This window comes from Dryobates pubescens, chromosome 19, assembly GCF_014839835.1.
Source record: "Dryobates pubescens isolate bDryPub1 chromosome 19, bDryPub1.pri, whole genome shotgun sequence".
NCBI classification, from domain to species: domain Eukaryota; kingdom Metazoa; phylum Chordata; class Aves; order Piciformes; family Picidae; genus Dryobates; species Dryobates pubescens.
The window spans coordinates 11795865-11820235 of NC_071630.1; the positions used below are offsets into that span (position 1 = coordinate 11795865).

The 24371-nt window shown below is 44.9% G+C and overlaps 1 protein-coding gene across 1 annotated transcript; it reads left to right on the plus strand.

Annotated features, from left to right (window-relative positions):
* The first annotated feature begins 3323 nt into the window (after positions 1-3323).
* On the plus strand, positions 3324-19370 carry MTHFSD (methenyltetrahydrofolate synthetase domain containing). Its single transcript, XM_054170305.1, has 8 exons — positions 3324-3435; positions 3546-3649; positions 5551-5664; positions 6675-6788; positions 9210-9300; positions 10078-10190; positions 10399-10524; positions 18855-19370. The coding sequence occupies exons 1-8, from the start codon at positions 3324-3326 to the stop codon at positions 19368-19370; spliced, it is 1290 nt and encodes a 429-aa protein (XP_054026280.1).
* Positions 19371-24371: the final 5001 nt, after the last annotated feature.

Consider the following 24371-nt stretch of genomic DNA (forward strand, 5'->3'; position numbering starts at 1 on the left):
GCAGAGAAAGGAAAACAGAAAGAGGAAGTAAAAGAATGGAGTAAGGAGATAAAGAAGGAAGAGAGAAAAAGAAAAAAAAGAAAAGAAAGAAAGAAGAGAAATAAAGGAAAAAGAGAAAGAAAAAGGAAAGAAAGAAAGAAAGAAAGAAAGAAAGAAAGAAAGAAAGAAAGAAAGAAAGAAAGAAAGAAAGAAAGAAAGAAAGAAAGAAAGAAAGAAAGAAAGAAAGAAAGAAAGAAAGAAAGAAAGAAAGAAAGAAAGAAAGAAAGAAAGAAAGAAAGAAAGAAAGAAAGAAAGAAAGAGAAAGGAAGGAAGGAAGGAAGGAAAGGGTGGAGGAGAGGAATGAAGGAAGGGAGGAAGGAAAGAAAGGAAGAGAAGGAAAGGAAGGAAAGCCTATTTTTACTTGTTAGCATTGAACCCCAAGCAGTGTGGTATCACTCGTTCAGTGCTCCTCTTTGGGTGCCCTTTGGGTGCCCTTTGGTTGTTTTCTGTGGCTGTCCCTGTATGTTCAGCCTATATTGCAGAGCAACAAACAATTCCCACATCACAAGGAGTTCCTTTCTGCATTGTGCACAGGTTTTCTATTAATTTGGCACTACCTTTTTATAGGTGTTTCCACAAATTGCAGCAGGAGTTCCATTTTGTCTTCTGTATGCAAGCCCAGGATCCTTCTTTAACCTATTTCAGTGGAGTATTTTATTAACTTTTCTAAAATAGATAATAAAAGTGATTCAAGCACCTCCCATCGTCTAGCTCAATATACAAGGATGTTGGTAGCCCTCTCCACTTCCCTCTGAAAGGTTTCCCAGTAACATCCATATGAGCTGCATCAGGCTGCCACAGTTGATCACAGGGTCCCAGAATCCCAGCATTGTGGGGATGGAAGGGACCTCTGGACATCATCAAGTCCAATGCCCCTGCTAAAGCAGGTTGCCTAGAATCACAATGTCAAAGAGGGTCTGGAGTCTTTCCATAGAAGGAAAGTCCACAACCTCTGTGGGCAGCCTCTGTGGTCTAGTGCTCCATCTCCCTCAGATGAAAGATTTTCCTCATGCTTAGGTGGAAAATTATGCTGAAGGTGTGATAGAGAAGACCCTGGAGAAGTAATTTGGATGACATTTCAGAACTGTAGGACCAAAGCAGAGAATTAAGCCAGCAGAAAAGACATCACCTATCAGCAAAGTCCCCATCTGCTTAAGGCCAAGTACTCCAATTTCTACAAAACCAGCTCAGGCCCTCTCATTTGGAAGCTGAAGGAATGGTTCTAATGAGCATCTTGCATAGAGGTTGGAGGGAGATGTAGGTGGTCTGGTAGGATCTCAGCCTCTCTTGACTGTTAGTGCACTCATTAATGGCACTGTTGCTACCTCACTTGCTTTCCTTTCCTGAAAGGAGAGGAGAAAGAGAGTGTATTGGAGTGGAAACAAGTCCCACGAGCTGGAGTGTGGCAAGTTTGGGTGACAGCAGACATACAGACAGCGTCGGCTTTGGCAGCTCGGGAGTGCAAATCACAATGCTGACTTACAGTGAGGTTGTAAATTGCTCACCAAAGGCCTGAACCCCAGCTCCCTGCAGAGATATCAAAGTCACTGGGAGTTTTCCGTGAGTAGGAAGTGGAGGAATGAGCTTCAAACATTTAGGCCCAGCTCCACATGGGTGGTCTATTATGCCTGGATGGATTCCCACTGGCTCCAGCAGCACTCCGAGGTAGTGAAAAGGCTGTTCCTAAATGCACCCCGTTGCAGAACTTGGGCTCTAAGTACTTTTTTTTGAATGCTTGTGAAGGACTATGGTGGAAAGGTGAAGCTTCAAGACTCACCACAGCTGTTCCACAGCATTTCGTCCAACACGCTGATATTACAGAGTTTGAAAAGCACACATAGTTGGAAGGGGAAAGACTCCTGAACCCAGCAGAGTCTTGGCCTTTGATTTGCACTGTGAAAAAAAAAAAAAAAGCCAGTTCAGCCACCAACAGCAGCCACAGAGAGAAAAGGCATTCACATTTGCCCAGCTACATCTGCAACCATTCAGAGAAGAGCATCCGAATTTGTTCCGCTTTTTGGTTGGCAGAGCAACAGTCAGCTCTGACGGTGGATGTGTATCAGTAGCATCCAAGCCAAGCAGATTAGGAACCCAATTTGAAAGCCATTTCCCTCCCCCCTTCCTCAACACACTTTAAAATAAACCTTCATTTCATTGTTCCCATGACCCTTCCATCCCACTCTGCTCAGGAATGTTGGGATTCTCAATGTCCTCCTTCTTCTTGGGGTAATCGTTGAATGCATTAATTCTATAAATAATAAAATCATGCAAACAAATAATTTGCTATCCTATTACATGCAAATGAGAAATGTGCTTTCTGAGAGACAGCAGACTTGGAATCCCACCTAGAGGCCAGATATTGCTTTATTCATAACCAGACAAATTCTAAATGGAAAAATAATTGATTTGGGAATTATTTTATGAAAAGTGGAGTGTTTCCCCCCTAGCTGTAACACATGATTGAAATATCACAGAGTTTTTAGAATCTTGGGGGGCATTCCTATGATGTTAATGGTGTGGTGGATCCATTTCTACTTTTAACTTTGGAAATATTGGTGATGCTGTTATAAATGTTGGGGTGTGAGACCACTCACACGCCTCACCCTGAGCCTGGCCATGAAGACACTTGACAGTGCTCTTAGCAGCTGCCCACCAAGAGAGACACTCAGAAAAGGGAGCCCAAACCCTCACAGGCACATTTTGTGTGAAATACACAAGGGGTAATGGTTTTAAACTAAAAGAGGAGATTCAAATTGGACCAAAGGGAGAAATTTTTCACGCAGAGGCTGATGAGGCACTGGTCCAGGTTGCCTAGAGAGGTGGTAGATCCCCCATCCCTGGAACCATTCCACATCAGGTTGTCTGGGGCTCTGTGAAACCTGGTCTAATTGCGAATATTCCTGCTCACTGCAGTGGGGGTGGGGGGTGGTGGTAAAGGTCCCTTCCAACCTAAGGCATTCCATGCTTCCAAGAAATAAAGTTTTTCCTCGGCACATGTTCTAACCTGAAGCCTGAACCCTGAGGAAAGGTCCCTCCATCGGGCTTCAGGTTCACTCATGGCTTTTAACACTGCAAGAGAAGGAAACACAGCCTTCCCGTGGCCTAGCAGCTCTCCTCACCCCACCCCGCACACCTCCACTCGCGCCACCCCCACTTCTCCTCCACTTCGCTTTCTAGCCTTTTAGACCCTTCCGCGCCGCCGTAGAGAAGAGCGGGTAGGGTGGGGCAAAGGCAGAAGTTCTTCCCCTTGGTCCTCTGTCGTCCCCGCCGCCGGTGGCGCCGCCATGGAGGGGGGCGTACGGCTGCGCGAGGGTGAGTGGCGTGCGCGGAGGGGTGGGGCGAGGCGAGGCGAGGCGGCGAGCTGCGTCACGGGTGCTAGCGCGAGCGCCGTCCTTGGTGTGAGAGGGGGGTGTGGGAGGGGGGCGGCGGCGGCGGCCGGCCCCGCGGCGGTCGCAGTGCTCCCCCGTGAGGCGCCTGCTCGTCCCCTCAACTCTGCCTTCCTCCAGGTGCTTCCAAATGGGACGTCCGGGAGAAGGTGTGGGACTACCTGGAAAGCAGCGGGCTGGCCGATTTCCCACGGCCGGTGCACCGCCGCATCCCCAACTTCAAGGTACGGCAACTCGCTCTTGCGGGTCTGGGCCGATTCCTTCTTCCCTGCTTCCTCAGGGAAGAGCAGGAGAGAATACTCCAGGTATTCTGACTGCACCCTGCCTGTCGCTGCAGCCCTCAGACAGCTGGGAACAGCACGCTGCTGTGGGCTGAGCGGGTGGCTGGTGATGATCGCTCACAAAACTGCCACAGCACGTCTGTATAATCTATGGCGAGTAATGGAACACAGACACCCGTCCCTGACAAGGCATGGCAGGTGTATGCTGCGTTTTCATCAGTGGATACCAAATCACCTTGTGAATGTCATAAATAGAGTTGGGGAGACTGATGCATTTGAAACTGGATTTCACCCCACAGCCCACTAGGACAGAAAGAAGATGTCACACATCTCGTAGGGCTTAGCCTAGGAACACTGAGTGTGCTCCTGAAATGTGAACAATGACCAAGTTATTGCTGGCAAAGTGTTGCTGAGGATCTCTCCTGATCTGTCTGCCTTGTGTCCCCAGTTTAACGGTTTGGGAAAAGGTGGTGGAGTCACTGGCCCTGGAGGTGTTCAAAAAAGGATTGGACGTGGCACTTGAAGCCATGGTTTAGTAGTCATGAGGTGTTGGGTGACAGGTTGGACTTGATGATCTTTGAGGTCTTTTCCAACCTTACTGATTCTATGATTCTAAGAGATGAAACTTCTAAATACTCAGTTACCCAGGGCACTGCTTTACCAAAGGGAACTTTTCAAATCCAAGCTCAAGGTGTGCAGCCACATGTCTGCTGTGTATTGAAGACATGATGACCAAAATAGCATTGTGGGGATGTGCATTGGGTGTTTAGCCCATGAGCAGCTTTAGGAGATGTGCTCTGCTTTTTCTCAAGGGACTGGCAGACACATTCTGCTTTAGTCTGGTGCTGAGGTAAAAAAGGTGCTGAAGCAGGCCGAGGAGGCCTGAGGCTTTATCATACCCTAAAGCAAGGGAATATTAGGAGGTTACAAGGGACCTGTCTGCTGAACTTGGGCATCTTAAGAAGGGAATCTTCTGATGTCAGTATAGTCTCTGTAAAGAGACAAACTTGTCCAGAAAGTCTTCACCTAAAAGAATCTCTGTGGCTTTTCACAGAATCACAGAATCACCAAGGTTGGAAGAGACCTCAAAGATCATCAAGTCCAACCTGTCACCACAGACCTCATGACTAAACCATGGCACCCAGTGCCATATCCAATCCCCTCTTGAACACCTCCAGGGATGGTGACTCCACCACCTCGCTGGGGAATCTGTGTTTGTTGACTAAAAATGGAAATCAGTCTCCAGCTTTCAGTTAGATCTGAATGAAGCAGGCAAAGGATGCAAGGAGCTTCTTTTTCTGAGGCCTGCATGACTGAACTCAATGATCTTACAGATCTTTTCCAACCTAAACAAGTCTATTATTTTGTTTAGTCAGGCACTTACCATTCATCCCTGGAAGTGTTCTGAAAACTTGTGGATGTGGCACTTCAGGACACGATTAATGGCCCTGGGGGTCTGAGATTGACAGTTGGACTCAATGATTTTAGAGGTCTTTTACAACTGAAACAATTTATGATTCTACCTGTTGGCATGTGAGAGTTTTCCAGAGAGAAATCACAGAATGAGCAGTACGCCCCACATTTGAAACCTGGGGAAATGGGCTTCTCTGTAGGATGGAAGATTGTATGTTTCCCATCTCTGCTGTGAACACCTTGGTGATGCACTGGTATCTTATGAAAACAGGGTTCTGCCCATGCTGCAACAAGGCTTCTGGGCTTACAGGAGTTCAGAGCTGCCAGTACTGTAAAAGTAAACCCTGATGCTCCCCAGAAGAACGCTCGCTTTCTAACGCTGGAAGTAAGTGAATGCATTCTCTTCTCTCGTCATTCCTCCCCTCATGCAGGGTTCTCACCAGGCTTGCTGCTCTGTTAAAGAGCTGGATCTATTCAGCAGAGCACATGAGATTAAGGTGGATCCTGACAAACCTCTGGAAGGTGTTCGGCTGGCTGCACTGCAGGTAATGTCACCTCTGCACCCCGGAGGAGAATGGGACAGCACCGCAGCACTTGGTGGCATCTCGTGGTCTATGCCTGCACTTTCTCCAGCAGGAGATTTAGCAGCCTTGAGTTTCATGGGGTTGCTCTTGGATGGGTATCTTTGCATTTTTGGCAAATGGTGAAGGGACAGGTAGGGTTTGGGGGATATTAATACATTTCTGTGCAGCAGTAGCCGTGTCACCATTGTCATATTCCCCAAAACGCAGAAAGTAGCCTTGCCTCAAATTGTGTTTGTCACAGGACAGACTCACCTCATGCCTGTGGCTGATATGTGGACCTGCAATTTAGATCAGTAGGTGTGTCTTGCAGCTATTTGGAGCACAAGCCATATGAGGAGAGGCTGAGGGAGCTGGGGTTGTTTAGCCTGCACAAGAGGAGGCTCAGGGGAGACCTTTTTGCTCTCTACAACTACCTGAAGGGAGGTTGTAGCCAGGTGGGGGTTGGTCTCTTCTCCCAGGCAACCAGCACCAGAACAAGAGGACACAGTCTCAAGCTGTGCCAGGGGAGGTTTAGGCTGGGTGTTAGGAAGAAGTTCTTCATATAAAGAGTGATTGCCCATTGGAATGTGCTGCCCAGGGAGGTGGTGGAGTCATCATCACTGAAGGTGTCTAGGAAGAGACTGGATAGGGTGCTTGGTGCCATGGTTTAGTTGATTAGATGGTGTTGAGTGATAGGTTGGACTTGATAATCTCAAAGGTCTTTTCCAACCTGGTTAATGCTATGCTATTCTATTCTATTCTAATTCTAGTCTATTCTATTCTAATTCTATTCTATTCTAATTTCTTAAATAAAATATTTCCTGGAATTCTGCTGTGCTGGAGGGGATCAATCTACAGGCACCTCACAATCAAAAAGCAAACTGCTCTGTAGTAAATATGACTGACCACATGGAGACCTAGAGGAGAGCAGAAGTATTTCTTTAGTTCCTCACCTCCTTTTAACATGGTAACTTCTTTTCTTGTTTATACAGGCAAGGAAGACTCTCTTGGTTCCTACACCCCGTCTGAGAACTGGGCTCTTCAATAAGATTGTCCCACCTCCAGGTGCAACTAAGGAGATCCTGCGGACATGTGCCACATCTCAGGTAGCAATGAAGAATGGCAGAGGTCTGAATTAACCTGTTGTGTTGTGGTAGTCCAGGTAGAATCATAGAATCAATAAGGTTGGAAAAGACCTCAAAGATCATCAAGTCCAACGTCACCCAACACCTCATGACTAACTAAACCATGGCACCAAGTGCCACGTTCAGTCCCCTCTTGAACACCTCCAGGGACGGTGACTCCACCACCTCCCTGGCCAGCCCATTCCAATGCCTAACAACTCTCTCTGTGAAGAACTTTCTCCTCACTTCAAGCCTAAACTTCCCCTGGTGCAGCTTGAGACTGTGTCCTCTTGTTCTGGTGCTGGTTGCCTGGGAGAAGAGACCAGCCCCCTCCTGGCTACAACCTCCCTTCAGGTAGTTGTGGAGAGCAATAAGGTCTCCCCTGAGCCTCCTCTTCTCCAGGCTAAACAATCCCAGCTCCCTCAGCCTGTCGTCTTAGGGCTTGTGCTCCAAACCCCTCCCCAGCTTTGTTGCCCTTCTCTGGACACGTTCAAGAGTCTCAATGTTCTTCTTAAATTGTTTATCCTTAAGTCGTGAGGAAATTTATCCTTTCTGGCTGTGTTTTATTAACGGAATGATGTCAATATTTCCTGAGTGCTCTTTGGAGCATTGTGAGCAACTTCCATAGGTGATCTTCGAGTTTCTAATGAGTAGAATTCCTTTATTCTTCTGTAATTTGGAGCTACTGAATCCTGTAAGGAATGTTGTAGTGTTCACAGGTTTTGCCTAATCTAGTTGATAAAATAAACTGGAAAGCTCAATTATTTCAGAATCCTAAATCTAAAGAAACATTACTTCTGTCGTTTGGGTCAGCTGAGGCACAAAAATGCCTTCGGAGTTCTCTGTTAACTGGTCTGTTGGTGCCCTCTGGTGTTACAGTGTCATACTGCACAGCTAAAGCCATCTGGCAGAGAAACCTGCGCTGGTTTAGACACTTCTTTATTTGGTATAAACTCATAATTTATTCAAAATACATAGCCCAGCTATGTTGGTTTTATTTATTTCTCTATCTCCTGCTCAACACAATAAGGTTGGGCAGTAATTCTGTGTATACCTGGAAGTTGTAAACAGGTGGTAATTAGTAGTGAATTTCTGTGTTGGAAGCTCTATTAAAGTCTAATTAGGCTTTTCAGGGTTGAAGAGTACTTCTGAAAGAGACTTATCTCTTGGCCTGCTTTAGGCCTCATCTCTGATCTTACCACCCTGTGTCTGGGCTTTTTTTCCCCCCCAACCCGGCATACTGATGAATGAATGGTATCAGCAGTTGATACTTAGAGAGCACTGTGCAAACAGTTCTTATCACAGTGCTGTGAAGTGGATAATAAGGATTATTACTGATAATCAGCCATGAATAACTGATCTTTTGGATGTTATGCTCTACACAGAAATTGGGCTTTTCATTGTGAGGATTAATTTAGCACAGAGCTGTATCAGTGTGAGAAGGATTTGCACTGTGTTCTACACACCAGGAATAAATGAATCACAAGATAACTGTTAAAAGTCCTAAATCTCTGATGTTTGAAAGGCAAAGTAAACACCAATTTTAATTTCTGCAGCTCTGGACAGAATTTTGTTAGGAAATGTTCTTTAGAGAGGAGCCTAAAGGGGGTTGACTAGGGATGAGCAGGGAGAGAGGGAACTCAAAGAAGGATGACAGAGTTATGTAAGGCTTTTCTTCACACTTGTCGGAAACTATGTGGGTTTTTTGTTCAATTAGTGTCTTGAATAAAAGGGTTTGGTAAAGATAGCTTAGCTTGGCTGTGGCACATCCTGGATGATGGCCACACAGCAAAGTGTTGAGGAATGTATTCTTGGGAAGCACATAGGCAGTTTTGGAAGGTGCCTTTGAAGACAGAGGTGTGGAGAAACTGGTAGTGCAATGTGAATTGGAGAGTGGTCCAGTGTTTCAGTAAAGCACTTTGTGCAACTTCAGGCAAGGAGTTTCCCAATTTTATGCTGTACCTGTTTACATTAACTCTGTGATTTGTATGTGAAAATGCAAGGATTTGTAGTGCTTTGATAGATCTTTTGGGGCTTGAATTTGCATATTATAACTTGAAGTTGGTAGAGATAGAGCAGGAAGTGTTCTTTGCTCTCATTTTTAGCAATAGGCATGCAATAAAGGGTTTCAAAAAAGCAAGAGATTTTGATCCTAAATAAGTACTCTTGCTTAAAAAGGTGTCCATCTCCCTTACCTCTTCTTGAATTGTGCCAAGATTCTTGTTACTGTAGTAGGGAATCTATTCTGAGATTCCCTAGAGGACACGTACAGCTTGGCTATACATGGAAGAAAGACTTGGGAACGTGGGGAGTTACTTGGATTTATCAAAATATTCTGTATTTCTGCCTCATTGGTTGGAAGGCTGTGCCCTCTGCAAACCTAAAGTTCTGGTTTTCTTGCAGGGTGTAAAAGAATACAGTGTTCCTGTGGGTCTTGATGCAAAAGCACGAGTGGACTTGGTTGTTGTGGGATCAGTGGCTGTCTCTGAAAAAGGTAAGATAAAGCCTTCTAAGCTTTTCAGGAGGATGGTCTCCAGTCACAATTCATGATGTCAGTGGTTACACTGCATGTTCCCTTTGGCAGAACCAAAACCAAACCTATCTTTGGAACCAAGTTAGTCTGGAGTTCTGTCTCTGCTGTGTAACCAGTCCCAGTCCAACCAGAAAGAATCAAATCCTGCTGTATAACAACACCAGGAGATAGTGTGCAGACAGCAGTGGGATTTAGGGCATGTGAGCCAATATTTTGGTCTTCAGTAGAACTATTCAGGCAAGCAATTGCTGGGTTTGGGGGGTTAGTGAGTTTTTGTGGTGTTTTTAAGAATCAAGGAGAGTTCCCTGTTTAGAGGATCTGCTCTGCATTTTTCCACTGGCTTTATCCATTGGCTAAAAATAATGTGTTTTCTGTCTGTGACCCAGACTCCTCTTTACCCACATGAAGTTAACCTGTGTTTGACATGAGTGGAGGCATCTAAATACACTGGGTAAATCAGGTTCTGTGTTAACTGAATTAGACTAAAATGGGTTAGTCCGAACGAGAGGCTCCGGAATCCTTTAGGAATTCATTGAAAACAATCTTGTATTTCATTTCAGATTACAAGGCAAGTTGCATTCTGTGAGAGAGGCTGAGCTCAATTTTCCCAGAGTTACAGCTCTGTGCTTGGGTTTTTTCGCAGACTGCTTGGTTTAACTGCGTGCATTTGACAGTTACCAACCTTTCTCCTCCCCTGCTTCTGTGCTCACTATCCCTGTTTACCTTTACCTATTTCAGGCTGGAGAATAGGGAAAGGGGAAGGTTATGCTGACATGGAATATGCCATGATGGTGTCAATGGGAGCAGTGCAGGAGGATACACCTGTAATTACAGTTGTGCACGACTGTCAGGTAAGTTAAAACATGCATACTCAAGTGACAAGTCCAAACCATGTGATACTGAGTGTGTCTGAAGAAGAGGCTTGGAATGCTTGGTGTGGCTCTCTACTTTGCTGCTGCCATTGTCACTGACAGATTTTCATCCATTGTGAGACATCAGAATGGTTCACAACTTGGTCAATTTGTTTTTAACTGCTTACTAACCTCTTGTTCTTTGTAGGTGCTTGACATAGCAGAAGAGCTGCTTGATGATCACGATTTAACAGTGGATTATATACTCACTCCAACAAGAACTATCAAAACTAATTGCAAACGACCAAAACCTCAGGGAATAATGTGGCACAAGGCAAGTTACCTCTGCTAATTACAGTTTACTGGTACCAACACTCTGTTAAGTCCCCCTTTTTTATTTATAAACACTTACTGTATTGGAAATACTTAGAAAAGGAGCAAATGTGTTTGTCAAATGAGACAAACCAGCATCTGTGTTCAGTGTTTAAGTGGTAATAGTGAGAAGTACATTACTGAAGCTGAGGCTGTATGAAATGGATTAGAGGGTGAGAGCCTCTGGAAACATCATTATCTATCAAATCCAGTGGGGATTTTAAGACAGGCATCATTTCTTGTAGTTGTTTGTGGTTTAATAGTCTGTGTAAGTCTGGGGGCTTTTCCACCTTTTGTGTTTCATTCCTCAGTGCTCACTCAAATGGGCTTTGGTCATTTTCTGGAGACAGTCCCACAGAGCTTTCTGTGGAATGGATGGGATATGTGCTGCTGCTGCTCTAGTTTTGAAAGGACAGCATGACCTGGTGGCTGGTACATTGCTGGTTGTTATATAGTGGATGGATTGAATTAACTCCCAAAGGATAGATGGATTTTTGGCTGGAGTTCCTTTTCAAGTAGAGGAATACTGACTGGATACTGCTTTACACCATGAATCCTTGCTCATTGATAATTATTGCTGTAGCCCAAGACTTGTCAGAAACATTTAGCAGATTTACAAATGCTTTCAGAAAAACATTTAGTGAATTGTTTTACTGGAAATTCATGCTGGGAAAACTTGGTCATTAGATTTTCACTCCTAAAATCATCCAGTGAGGGAGCAGACACAATCCTACATGACTGAGTAACAGCAGGGAACTCTGGAACAAGGAACAGTATATCCATGTCTTGCAGGAACCACTGAGGAATCACTAGGGAATACTTCTAGGGAAATCAAGAGTTGTTTTAAGTACTTGCCAACAGGCTTGAAGAGTTAAATGTGTTAAGGTAATGTATCTACAACAAACAATTCAAGCCAGTACTATTTTTATGGTGGGAGAGTATTTTACCCTGCCTGTGGTTGAGGGTTTGAGGTTAGAAATAAATAAATAAAGGCTCTGTCTGCACTGAAGCATTTTTTCCATTGAATTATTTTCGAGTCGTAAGTTTTGCAGGGTATTATTGAATGTAATTGTTTTGAGGGCCTACCCCTAGTGCTCCATCCATTTTGCCAACATACTTTTGATTGCAGTCTGTCTGTCTTGGTGTCAGGCTTCAGTCTCAGTAAGTGGCCTTGCTAACACTTTTTTTTCCCCCCCTCTTTCTTTTCCCTGTCTGGTTCCTTTTTAGCAGGGACATTTTTCAAAGGTCTCTTGCAGGGGCTGTTGAGTTCATATGAAATTTTTGCCACACAAAGTCAGTCAGTGCCAAGTGTTGTATCAGATTCAGTGTTACTTTTGCATTTATTTGCTTCTCAAGAGAAAAAGTCCACATCGATATTATATGCCTCAAACTAATGAAGTTATCTCCCACAGCTCTACAGTAGTGATATTGTCTGAAAAGCAGAGCTCTCTCTCAATGTTCTACAGAGAAATTTCCCTGAGAATGGACTATATCACACAACTGACCCTTTATTTGAGTATTTCAACAGCTTTTGGCTGTTCTTTGATAACAGTGTTGGAGAACACAGGATAACTGTGGCTTTTCTGTCGGTTTGGGTCAAAAACAAAGTGCTGTGTCTATATGAAGAAGAATTATTTTGGCATTATTCTTTCACAGAGAGATGAACAATTTGTTTACATTCTGTTTGTGCTTGAGGTGGGAACTTTGCTCAGCTCTTGCACAGAGTATCTTGGAGGTGGGAGGTCTAGATAATTGGCAGGGTGTTAAAAACGCAGGATTTGATACGGGCTATTTAACTGTTTGTCCTTTGGCTTTTCCTGGCTGCTTCTACATCCTTTTCTCTACATCCTTTTCTCCTTCAAATCCTGGCTTTACTGGTGCATTCCTGTTGCTCAGAGCAAAACTAAATGAACCAAGAGGCAGCAAGTAAATAAATTACCCACTTCTAAATATGGTATTTTGTCAACAGTAAGGAGCTTAACTTCATTATTAAGATGTGTGATGCCCAAAACACATTGCAGATAAGTTCATCCTTCAGGAACGTGGCTGGGTCAAGCCAAGACAGTGATTTAAGAACTCAATTAAAGGTGTTTGCAAACACAGGATTACAGCTGAGCATTGTGGTAAAGGATGTGCTTTACCCAAAGCTCTTAGGGTAGAGAGCCATCATTACATATACTCTGTTTTCAGCTCAAAAGAGGTAAGAAAGTACTTGGGACAAACAAAATGCATGTCTCCAGGCTGGATTTCTGTGCTCACAGAGGTTCTGCATTTTCCTGGAGGTTTTATGTTTTTGTTAGTTATGTGCTGTCTAGGAAAGAAGTAGATGTGGGGATAGGGTAAATAGGTGTTCCTTTGTGAGTAGATGATTCCCTTCTTGAGGAACTGACAGGACTTGCCCTCAGTTGCCTTCTTTCAGTTCACCTCAGTGCAGCATTTCCAGCTGAGCTATTTCTTGCTGTTGAGGCAGTGTGTTCTTCCAAACAGGAAGAGGTGAATTACTTGCTGTGATTTTTATTTTTCTTTTTGTTACAGATTTGCTGATGAAAAAACTTTCAAAGAAGTATCCTATTAATACCAAAGAAGTATTATCAGTACTAGGCACTCTAGAACATTTCTGAATACAAAGGTAGTGCTGGAGTGTGTCTATGAGTAGGTTTTCTGCATCTGAGTTCAGAGGTTTGAGAAACAAGTGTGTACTCTTAAGAGGACAGAAAGAGCTGTGAGGAGCTGAGCACTCTGGAAAACTTTATTTGGATACCAGTGGAGAATTATTTGGCTCCATCTATATTGAAAATCTAACCCATTGTTTCTGGGAACTCTAAATTGATGAAAAAACTAAACTTCCTCATTTAGTATTTTGTATGGGTAGCTGTGATCTTTATCTGTGACACTGCCTATTAGTCACAATTACAGAATAGAATCATAGAATCATTTGGTTGGAAAAGACCTTTAATATCATTGAGTTCAACCATTCTCTGACTCTACTGTAAAGACTGGTGCTAAACCGTGTCCCTCAACACCACATCTCTGCAGGGATGGGGATTCAACCATCTCCTTGGGGAGCCTATTCCAGTGTTTGAGAACCCTTTCAGTGAAGAAGTTTCTTGTAACGTCAAACCTGAATCTCCCCTGGGGCAAATTGAGGCTGTTTTCTCTTGTCTTATCACTTGTTACTTGGGAGAAAAGACCAACCCCCACCTGGCTCCAAGCTCCTTTCAGGGAGTTGTAGAAAGCCAGAAGGTCTCCGCTCAGCTTCCTTTTCTCCAGGCTGAACAACCCCAGCTCCCTCAGCTGCTCCTCCCAAGACTTGTTCTCCAGGCCCTTCACCAGTTCATTGCCTTTCTCTGGACCTGCTCCAGCACCTCAATGTCTTTCTTGCAGTGAGGGCAAAGTGGTGAGGATTATGTAGTTAGTAGTAGTGAGGATTCTGAAGTTATTTGTGCTGTGCTTATTTTAAATTGACACTATACAGACCAATTAAAATATTTGGGGTCATGGAGAGGGAAATGAGAACAGTTGGTGGAAAAATCACTGTGTTATAGCAAGCATTTCCTTCTGGTTTTTAAATCATTCTTTTGCTGAGAATTTTATAGAAGTAGGAAAAGATTTTTCCTGAAATGAACTGAACTGGGGGGAATCCCCAAGTCTAATGCTGAAAGAGTTCAGTGTGCAGTGGCAGAGATGGAAAGTATCTGACAACAGCAGCTCCTGATCAGTGATTGAATATTGGAAAGTAAAATGGCCTTGTTTAACAGCTCTGAAAAATCACACATTCAGTCTGGAAAAACCTTCAGCAGGGACACAGCATTGATATCAGGAGAGAATTGCTGTTAGTTTAGCCAGGGTTTGGGTTTGCTCTATTTTTTTGGAGGGATAGTGTGAGCAGGGGATGCTTCCACGCGTGGTTAAACATCTCAACACCTTTGCAAATCTGACCCTTGCAGCAGAGTCCATGGAATCATTTCTTTTTGTTGATGGATTCCAAATGTGGGTTGCATAAGTTTTTCCTGAGGGACACTAGCAGACTTCGTGGGCTGCCAGCTCAGTATGCCCTCAGATTGCGTGCACATATTTGGACATTTTGTACAAATGAATGATAGAGTGTTCAACTCTGCTGGCCCGTCCGAGCTCCCTTGGCTTTGTCTCTGCTTTAAACCCCTGTGAGCTCACTGTTCCTACAAACAAGCATCTGATCAAGGGGACAACACAGTAAGTGGGCTCTATCCTTGAGCCAGTCTTGGGTCAGAGACCCTTCAGGGTAGCCAAAAATTCATCTTTCTAACACCTTCCAGCCTCACTACTTGGAAGGACCAGTGATCTGCTGCATTAAAGGTTGCTTGGTCTTGTTTGCAGCCTTCCAGGGCAGGGCAGCATCATCTGTCTCCATCTTGAGCCACATATTGGTGTGTGCAGATGGGTGGCTGTGTGAAGCTGAATTAAATAGCAGCCCTCTCCAATGCATAGCTGTCCTTCCCTCATCTGCCCTACATCAGCCTCTGCTGCCAGGGAAATCGCAGTAGTGTTTGACTTGGCCTGCTCTGTATCAGGGGTCAGCATTACTCATTCTGTCAGAGGACAAACACATCTTTCATTTTCCCCAGGAAAATATTGAAAGTGGCTACGTTAACTGTTCCGGAATAACAGAGGTGGAAGAGGGCCCTGACATTCCAGCAGGGACGTTGCAGAAGTCCATCTGCCACTACGCTGTGTTGGGACCAAACCAGGTGTCATAAGAGTGGATGCTCAGGGCTAAGTGCTGGGAGATTTGTGTTGGCACTCAGCATCCAAGACTCTCTTTTCTTCAGGTTACTGTCAGAAAGGGGCCACATTTCCCTTCTCAGCTCCTTTCCCATAGCCCAGTAATTGTGTGCCTGAAGAATTCATCTATCCTGCTGTCCTTTTCCCTAAGGCTCTCCCAGCTATGGCAGGGAGTAGGCAGGATTGTTAAATGATTAATTGCCTTTAATGGAGTTATTTTTAACCTGAATCACTTCAGTTACTGAGTTTATAGCACAGGCCCACAAGCACTTCTGTTGGACAACCCCAGAGGGCTGAAGTATGGAACTGGCCTGGGAATTGGTGGTCAAGGAATAATAGGAAACTTGTTCATCTGGTTCTGCTGCCAAAGACAATCATTTAGCTAAATCCCAACGCTCAATACAAAGTTTACAAACACCAATAAATGGTTTGGCCTTGACTTTACAGGCATGGGGGAGCAAGGGAAGAAGCTTCCACTGCTGGGTTTGTCCAGGTCTACAGAACTGGATCAACAAGACTTGGGGTGGAACCCAAGTCTCTGTGTCCTGGCCTAGCCTAAAGCAGTAGGCAAAGCTAAGGAGAAGAAACCGGCCGGCACAGGACCAAGAAACGTGCAGCTTGTTTGAAAGAGAGGAGGAATATCTTTGGCCTCTCTCCACGTGGAAATAAATCATTGCAGTCCTCCTCAGCTCACAAGACAAAAGAAACTTTTTGCATGATCGTAATTAGCAACACATTGTACTACCACAGTGTTCTTTTGTTTGCTATTTTGCAACAGAGCAGAGCAAGCTTTTTCCTCTCCTCTGCCACCCACTGCCCTCCTTGCCCTTTTTGCTCTCACCCTCTGCACCCCAAAAAAGGTAGTGAATCAGTGTTGAATTGAAACTCTGAAATCCCAAACCGAGTTTCTGCTTTTCCTCAGCATAAAAGTAGCGGGTAATAAAGATTTGGAAGGTTTGGCCTAGCTGAAAGGTTCTCCTAGATCCCAGGGAAAATGGCTCCTAAGGTAAATCCTCTGTCTCTCTCATGGCAGAAGGATAGCAGTTGATGGTGTCAGAACTTGTCTAATGTAGGGATTTTTTGCAGAATGTTTTCTGTTGCAAGAAAATGTAAGTGCCACATTATCTGCCTGTGCTGCTTTGGTACTGTAAGGGCTACTTACATCTGCACAGGGCTGGACTGAAGATAATGGTAGGTTCACCTCAGGGTGGTGTTTGATGAGCAGAGCTTCAGCCATTATAGAAAACAACAGTTTGTTACAAAGACACATGCTGCTGCTGTAACTCCATCTTCCAGGGCTTGCATGGAGCCTGAAGGAGTAGCTCCAAGAGCTCCAGATAGACGCCAATAAACTACTGGTCACCTTAGTGAGAAGAGAGGCCATGTTGAAGTCTCGTAGAGACTATGCTGACCCCTTCATCATCTAAATCCTCTCCTTGGTTTGTCCTTGAAGGTCTTGGAGTTCCAGAGATTATCCTCTTGGTGCCCATTACTCTGGTTTCCACATCTACAAAGTGGTGAGGGTTTGCCCTTGTGGTAGCATTGATCTTTCTGACTAAACACCCAGTCCATGCCTTGGGAACTGAGTGTAATTCCAGGGTGAAAGGAACTGTGTATGCACTTGATAAAAGATTGAGGTTGTGCTTTGGACTCAGGAGTGATTAGTTGCATGAGAATAGAAAAATGTTTTTCCTGTTTGGTTTAATTAGCATAGAACTTCTATTTCACATAGGGACTTGACAGAGGACAACAAATGTTCCTAATGGTTGGCCAGTAAAAACAAAGTAAGATGGCTTCAGCTGTTGGTTTGATGTTGTATTGCCCAGGGAAGGGGAGTTTGCTGTCAAACACAGCACTTGGAATTCTTGGCTGAGAAAAACAGATCAGTCCAAGAATCCACAGAGCAGTAACTCTTCAAAACCTGAAAGTGACATGTACCTTTCTGAGTGCAGAAGCTCCCAGAGCCCCAGAGGAAGTCCTTGCCTTTCTGTACTGGCTGAAATTGTTCTGAGTCTTTGTTTGCTTGTTTAAAGGACCTGATCCCAAGCACCTTGACTCTGGGTCTGAGGTTTGGCAGAATGAAAGTGGCCTCTGCCCATACCAGTTAGTCCAATTCTGCTCTTTGGTGTTATATTAACAAGATAGATATAGAACAGGCTTTGTGTAAATTACATTTTTGTTTAGTTTCAGCCTGAAATGCAGCTTGCTTTTCTGCTCCTCAGAAGAGGAGCCCTGGAAATGCTTCTGTTGACTGACTTCCATGTCACCTAAACCTCATGTTTTACTCCAGTCACTTCAGAGCTGGACTCTGCTCCTTAGAGTTTTGTGAAGTTTAGACCTTATGGGGTGCAGCCAATCCAAACTCAATCTGTAATTGTAGCACCAGGAATTCAGGGGCTCAGAGGTGTGAGTGGTCTGAGCAGGGAGATCTGTAGGCATAGTCTGGCCAGAGTATGCTGGTATTAGTCCAGCACAAGGAGTGGCTCACTCACACTGTGTGGGCTACTAGCTTGGGTCTCTGGTAGATCAGACATCACTTCCCTAGGCTCTGTTTTACTCCCTAAATTCAAGAACTGGATCTTGTGTTGATGGATGTTCTGTTTGCCCAGCAGCCAAGTACGAATTATTCCCCCTTCTAACTGCAGTCTGAAAGCCAAGAGCTAGACCACATGAGCGAGGGAACCACTGCATTTCCTGCCAGTCACCGAGTGCAGCCTGGGGCATCTCAGGCCTGAGACGGATGGGCTTCAGCTGCTGAGAGGAAGAGCCTGTCCAGAAAAGCGGCTTGTGAGCTGGGAGTGGGTGGAAGGGACAGAGGGTTCACAGTTTGGAAGTGTAGTGTCCAGGCTCTCTTCCGTTCTGTGATCCAGCCCAGCAGACTGATGTGGGATCTGATGAGTAGCTGCGGGTGGTGTGTGAGGTCAGATGACAAGAGGGAGGCTGTGGGGATGTGCCACAAGCAGAGAACGTGCCTCCAGCTGGGCCCACACTTGGAGGAGCCTCGCTGCAAGGCACGCTCCCCAGCTGCAAACTTCACACCATCAGCCCTCCCCATTGTATGACCCAGCCTACAGAATATCCTGTTTTGAGAGGAAAAGAGCACAAGGAGGTCTGTGGAATGAAAAGTGTCTGGTGAATTGTAGGCATGTGAGATTCTGCCAGAGCAGGAGCACAGGCCCTTGGTCAAAGCAAATATTAAAGGATAACAATGGGAATGCAAATCTGAAAGTGCTCCGATAAATAAATGTCAGAACAGAACAGTTCTGAGTTTGGTTTTGATTTTCCTGCTGGATCTACAGTGTTCTACTTGCTTAAAGAGTTACTAATGGTTATTTTTGTCCTGCAGTGTGTATTTAGGGAGCAATTTCAGAATCAGGCCATTAATTAGTAATGTTTTGAATGCTCTGGCACTCCAAATGGTAGCAATATAATGAGGTTCCTCTCATTTTCTGGCACGTGGGTCCTGATGGCCGTCCTCTTTTTGTGGAAGGCGAGAAATCTCATCATTGTATCTGTCTTCCTCCTTTTTAGGTCAGCTATGAGATGCTGGAAAAAATCCCCATCCTAAAGAGTCTTCGATACAGAGAGAAACAGGCTGGCAAGGACGTTACCCTCAGAGATGAACACTCAGACGTGGCAAATGCCAACAGACCGGCGGCATTAGATGAGATGGCGACAGCTGAAGAGGCGAGACCTCAGGCTGCTACAGGCTCAGCTCAACTAGGACCACGCTCTGTTGAAAGCAATGCTTTAAGTCCCAGCTTAGAGGGATCTGGCAGGCTAACTACTGTGTATGTGGGGAACATACCTCCCAGCCTACGAGTGAGCGAGCTGAAATGCGCTTTGAGGGAGTTCCACGCAACTCCTTTACGACTGAACTGGCAAGGAGCGCAGCACAGGGCTTTCCTTGATTACAAGGATAAAGCAGCTGCAGCCAGTGCTGTATCCTCTTTGAAAGGCTTGAGCCTCAGGGGTAATACTTTGCGAGTTGAGCTGGCCAAGACTCAGAGAAACAAAGGGCAAGGAGAAACCGATAGTGAGAAATGAGCGTGAAGAGGGGGAGGGAAATAAGCTTGCATTGCTTTGTGGGAAGCCAACCTAAACTTCCACGGATATTAGCGTATCCTCTGTTTTCTGCAGGCTGAACAGCAGTGCAGAAGCCAGCTCTTCAAACAAATGAGGTGTGCATCTCACAGCTGGCTTGCCTCCCTCATTCCTGCACTTGTACCTGCAAAGTGTGTTTGTCAAGATGATGACAGAGGGGTCGTTTCTTTAAAGGCTTACACACAAAGTACCCACACTCTGTGTGTTTGTTTTTCACTGCCTGTAGGCTGATTTGCTGTTCAGTGGGGATGTTTGTTTGGCCTGGCTCAAAACCCTGCCCCTCAGTAGCTGTGTGCAGCTGAATGTAGCGAGGTGGTTATGTTCTGTCGTCTGAAGGTTGTACCTGTATATTTGTACTCCTGAGCTTAAAAGCCAGCAGCAGAAAATTATCTCTTATGGTTTACAGTTCTGCTGACTGAAAAAATTGGGACTTTTCAGCATGTTTTTCATAAGGAAAAGCTGCCTTTTTTTTGTGCAATGGAAACACTGCTCAGCCACTGAGTCCTAGTAATAGCTGCTAACATCAGGTGGAAGGGGTGGAGCCCCTTTCTCAGCTTAATTTTAATTCAGTACTTTATAAACCACCTATTTCTTACCAGTTTGGCAAGGGAAAGTGAAGACTTTTCTCCAAAACACTTGGTGCCTTTTTCCTGGATGCAGCTAATTGTAAAATAAAAGCTCTTCTTGCTTGTCTTGTCTCTTATAACTTGATGTGATTCCATCGCCTCTGTGGAATCATTGCAGTGGAAAGGAAAAGTGGATCAGAACTCATGGGTGACTTTCAGGGAGCTGCTTGAAAAGTTGCTGGAGATCACAGCAAAGCCCCTTCCTGCTGTGCCTTTGGCACCACCAGCAGGATCTTCTTGCACCCACCGCATCAGGCAGCAGTGAGGGTCAGACAGCAGCACTGTCAGAGCGCTATCAATTACTACCTTGAGCAGTGAGATTTGCACACATGTGAACATTGGCCTAGAGTGTATAGGAAAATGATTGCTTATTTGGTGCAGCTTCTGTTACATCTTCCCCCCCACCCCCCGCTTTCAGTTTCCTATTCCTGAAAAACAAGTTGAATTTTGGCTGAACCATCCTCTCTAAAACAGAAGCACTTTTGCCATCGATGCTGGGCACGTAGTCAAAGTAAGCATCTAAATGGATATTTTTTGAAGTATGAGCTGGAAACTTTTTTTAGCCAGAGGGTACTGTTAAGTATATTTTAAGCATGCTGTTATGCATCAAGGGTCAGGCATTTTCTACAGTATGAAATGCAAAGTTCTCATCGTTAGCATAGACAGTAACCCCATGCAGTGCTACAAGCTGGGGTCAGAGTGGCTGGAGAGCGGCCAGGCTGAAAGGGACCTGGGGGTACTGGTTGATAGTAGGCTGAACATGAGCCAGCAGTGTGCCCAGGTGGCCAAGAAGGCTAATGGCATCCTGGCCTGTATCAGGAATAGTGTGGCCAGCAGGAGCAGGGAAGCCATTCTGCCCCTGTACACTGCACTGGTTAGGCCACACCTTGAGTACTGTGTCCAGTTCTGGGGCCCTCAGTTTAGGAAAGATGTTGACTTGCTGGAATGTGTCCAGAGAAGGGCTACAAAGCTGGGGAGGGGTTTGGAGCACAAGCCCTGTGAGGAGAGGCTAAGGGAGCTGGGGTTGCTTAGCCTGAAGAAGAGGAGGCTCAGGGCAGACCTCCTTGCTGTCTACAACTACCTGAAGGGAGGTTGTAGACAGGTGGGGGTTGGTCTCTTCTCCCAGGCAACCAGCACCAGAACAAGAGACCACAGTTCTTCACAGAAAGAGTGATTGGCCATTGGAATGGGCTGCCCAGGCAGGTGGTGGAGTCACCATCACTGGATGTGTTTAGGAGGAGACTGGATGAAGCACTTGGTGCCATGGTTTAGTTGATTAGATAGCGTTGGGTGATAGGTTGGACTCGATGATCTCAAAGATCTTTTCCAACATGGTTAATTCTATTCTATTCTATCCTCTGCAGACAGGGGCTGAAGGAGAGTGTTTCCTTGGCTTTTTGTAAAGTCCCACAAAGGGACTGCTGAAAAATAATAGTGTAGTGCTCTAAAACACTCTCTTTTTTCCCCAGCTCAAAGCTGTTTTCAGTATCACTTAGTCTGAATTAAAACATGAGCGCTGCACAGTCCTCTGCATCTTGTCTGGGCAGTTGAGCACTTCAAGGGGAAGAGTCAGGGGTTATGTTACTACTTAAACATACTCATTACATCATGAGCTTAGAAAGTAGAGGAAAGAAAAGCAGAAAAGTAATTATGCATCACTGCCTTTCCTTCCAAATGGTGGCAAATTAAGTAATGTGATCATCTGATGTTATTTTTGATTCTTGCAACACAGCTTGCTTTGGTGAAGATGCCCAGGTGACCTTAGCAGTTGAAAAGGAGTTGCTCTGCCAATGAAAACTTCCAACACCTCAATCTTTCCCAGATCAAACCAGCACTTTCTTCTCAAATTTGTGGGAATTTCGTCCTCTACCTTCTTTTCCTTTCTTAGCATGTGAAGTTTCAGTGCAGATATGTTTACATGATAGGTAAATGTGTTACATTTTCTCTCAACACCGTGCAGTCAGGGGCTGGTTTTGGCTGGACAAACACATCTGGATTATTTTCTGTTTGCAGTTGTGGTTCAGCATGTAGCCCACAGGCTGTGCTAGGTCTGCATCCAGGTGGGCAGATCTCTTTGTCTCTCTTCCAGCCTCTCCCTTTTTAGTCTCTCATGTATCATGAGACTACATTTCCCAGTGCTACCTAATACCTTGTTACTTTCTCAGTAGGGAGTTAATCATCCAAACCACACTATGGAGAAAACAACTAGACAGAGGTATGTAGCTGTAGTAAGAGAAGACAAATAATTACTTAAGCATCAGCACCATTCATTAGCATTTTGAGTGGACAGGAATAATGATACTGATGCTATAATAATTGTATTTCCAACTTTTTTTGATCCAGGTTGTTAATAAATGGCAAAGTTTTTTGGTCCTCACCATCTTAAAGTCATTAAAGAGTGTTTTTAATTCAAAGTGGCAGCAGCTCCAGGTCCATTTGGCAGCCTGGTGCAAATCCATCTGCATGAGCAGCTTCAGCACTTTGGTAGCTACTGAAGTCCAAGTTCATTTCTGTCATCTCTGCTTCAAAAGCAACAACCTACAGGGAAGGAATTGGTAGAGGCAGCTGTTGAAAGCCTGAGGCTGCAGAAGGCTCACCAGGATTCAGAGATTTTGTAGGAAGGAGTTGCATGGAGGCAAATTAGTCATATGTGGATACTACCCTGGGGTTGCTGTAGGATTCCCACAGGGAAGATAAAAGCTTAAGTATTTACATTCTACAGCAAAGCTGTTCTGTGAGCTTACCTGTGAGTAGGAGGGTACAAGATCATGCCTTTGGAAATGCATCTTGTTTCCCAGGGGACAGGACTGGGTTCGGTCTTGTTCACCATTTTCATCAACAACCTGAATGAAGGGACAGAGTGGACCCTCAGGAAACTATTGGAGAGAGTCCAGCAGAGGCTATGAAGATGCTCAGGGGACTGGAACATCTCCCTTAAAAAGGTTGGGAGACCTGGGGCTGTTTAGACTGGAGAAGAGCAGACTAAGAGGGGATGTTCTTAACATTCAGCAAGAGCTAAAGGATGAGAGGCAAGAGGATAGGGCTAAACTCTTTTCAGTGCTGCCCAGTGACAGGACAAGGAGCAACAGCATAGACTGGAACCCAGGAGGTTCCACCTAAACAGAAGAAGAAAATTATTTGCAGTGAGCGTGCTGGAGCCCTAGAGCAAGCTGCCCAGAGAGGTTGTGGAGTCTCTTCTCTAGAGAGATTCCAAACCCACCTGAACACTCTGATCCTGGACATCTTGCTGTAGGTGACCCTGCTTTAGTAGGGAGGTTGGACTAGATGTTCTCCAGAGGTCCCTTCCAACCCCTGCCATTCTGTGAGTCTGTGATGTACCAACACAGCAAGAGCTGGAGCCTGTCCACTTCGAAGTCAATGCAGTTTCTGTTGTGGACAGTGAGGGAAGCTGTGAGAAGGATGGGGCCCTTCCTGCAGCTCGGGAAGTTGCTCATCTGTGGCTGAAAGACATTTCAATGCAAGATGCTAAATTGCTATTTAATGAAATAATGCAAGACTGCTCAAGGCACACGCCTTCATAGCCTTCTGGTGTCTTGAGCTCTATGATGTGGATTTTTTCTTGTGGGCTGACCAAGTTCATACTTGAGGAAACAACAGATTTTGAAGAAAAAGTGAATGGGGCAGCCTGTGTGTCTCTTAGATCTATTGTTTCAGGCTCTCTGCATGCTCAGGAAGACGTTGGTTATACATGAGTCACTTCTGACTTTTCTCTGAATCCACAAAACTCTCAAATACAATAAATTTTAGTGAAACCTTGGGCTCTGGTCTCATGATGAAACTCGAGGAACTGAAGTCTGCTTATGCTTTACTTTGGCCCAGATCAAGACCAAGCAAGATATTTGACTGATTATCAAACCTGTTGGATTTATAGTCTGAATTAACAAGCTTTAAAGATGAGAACCTTTACATGGGTAATAATTCTTCATTTTGGACCTGTTGCAGCTGTGGCCCTACTGTTAGCATAGTGGGTTGAACTTGGCTATGTCTATGTAGATACAGTTTGTGCCTCTCACCTCAGGTGGATACTGGTCCTTACCTCCCCTCTTTCTTGCTGTGAAGCACCAGTTTAGGACTTCAGAGGTCTCAGTGCTTCAAGTCAGTCCTCTGAAATGGTCTTTGACTGCTTATGCCTGGACCAGCGGGGAGAAGTAACTTTAAGCACTTAATCTTCAGTCTCTTCCTGTAAGGACATTCTTTCCTTTCAAGAATCTCATGCTAAAACCATCCACAGTGACAAAGAAGTGCCTGGACCCTGCAGAAAGGTCTGAAATGCTGGTGATAGATGAGTAGTCTGTTT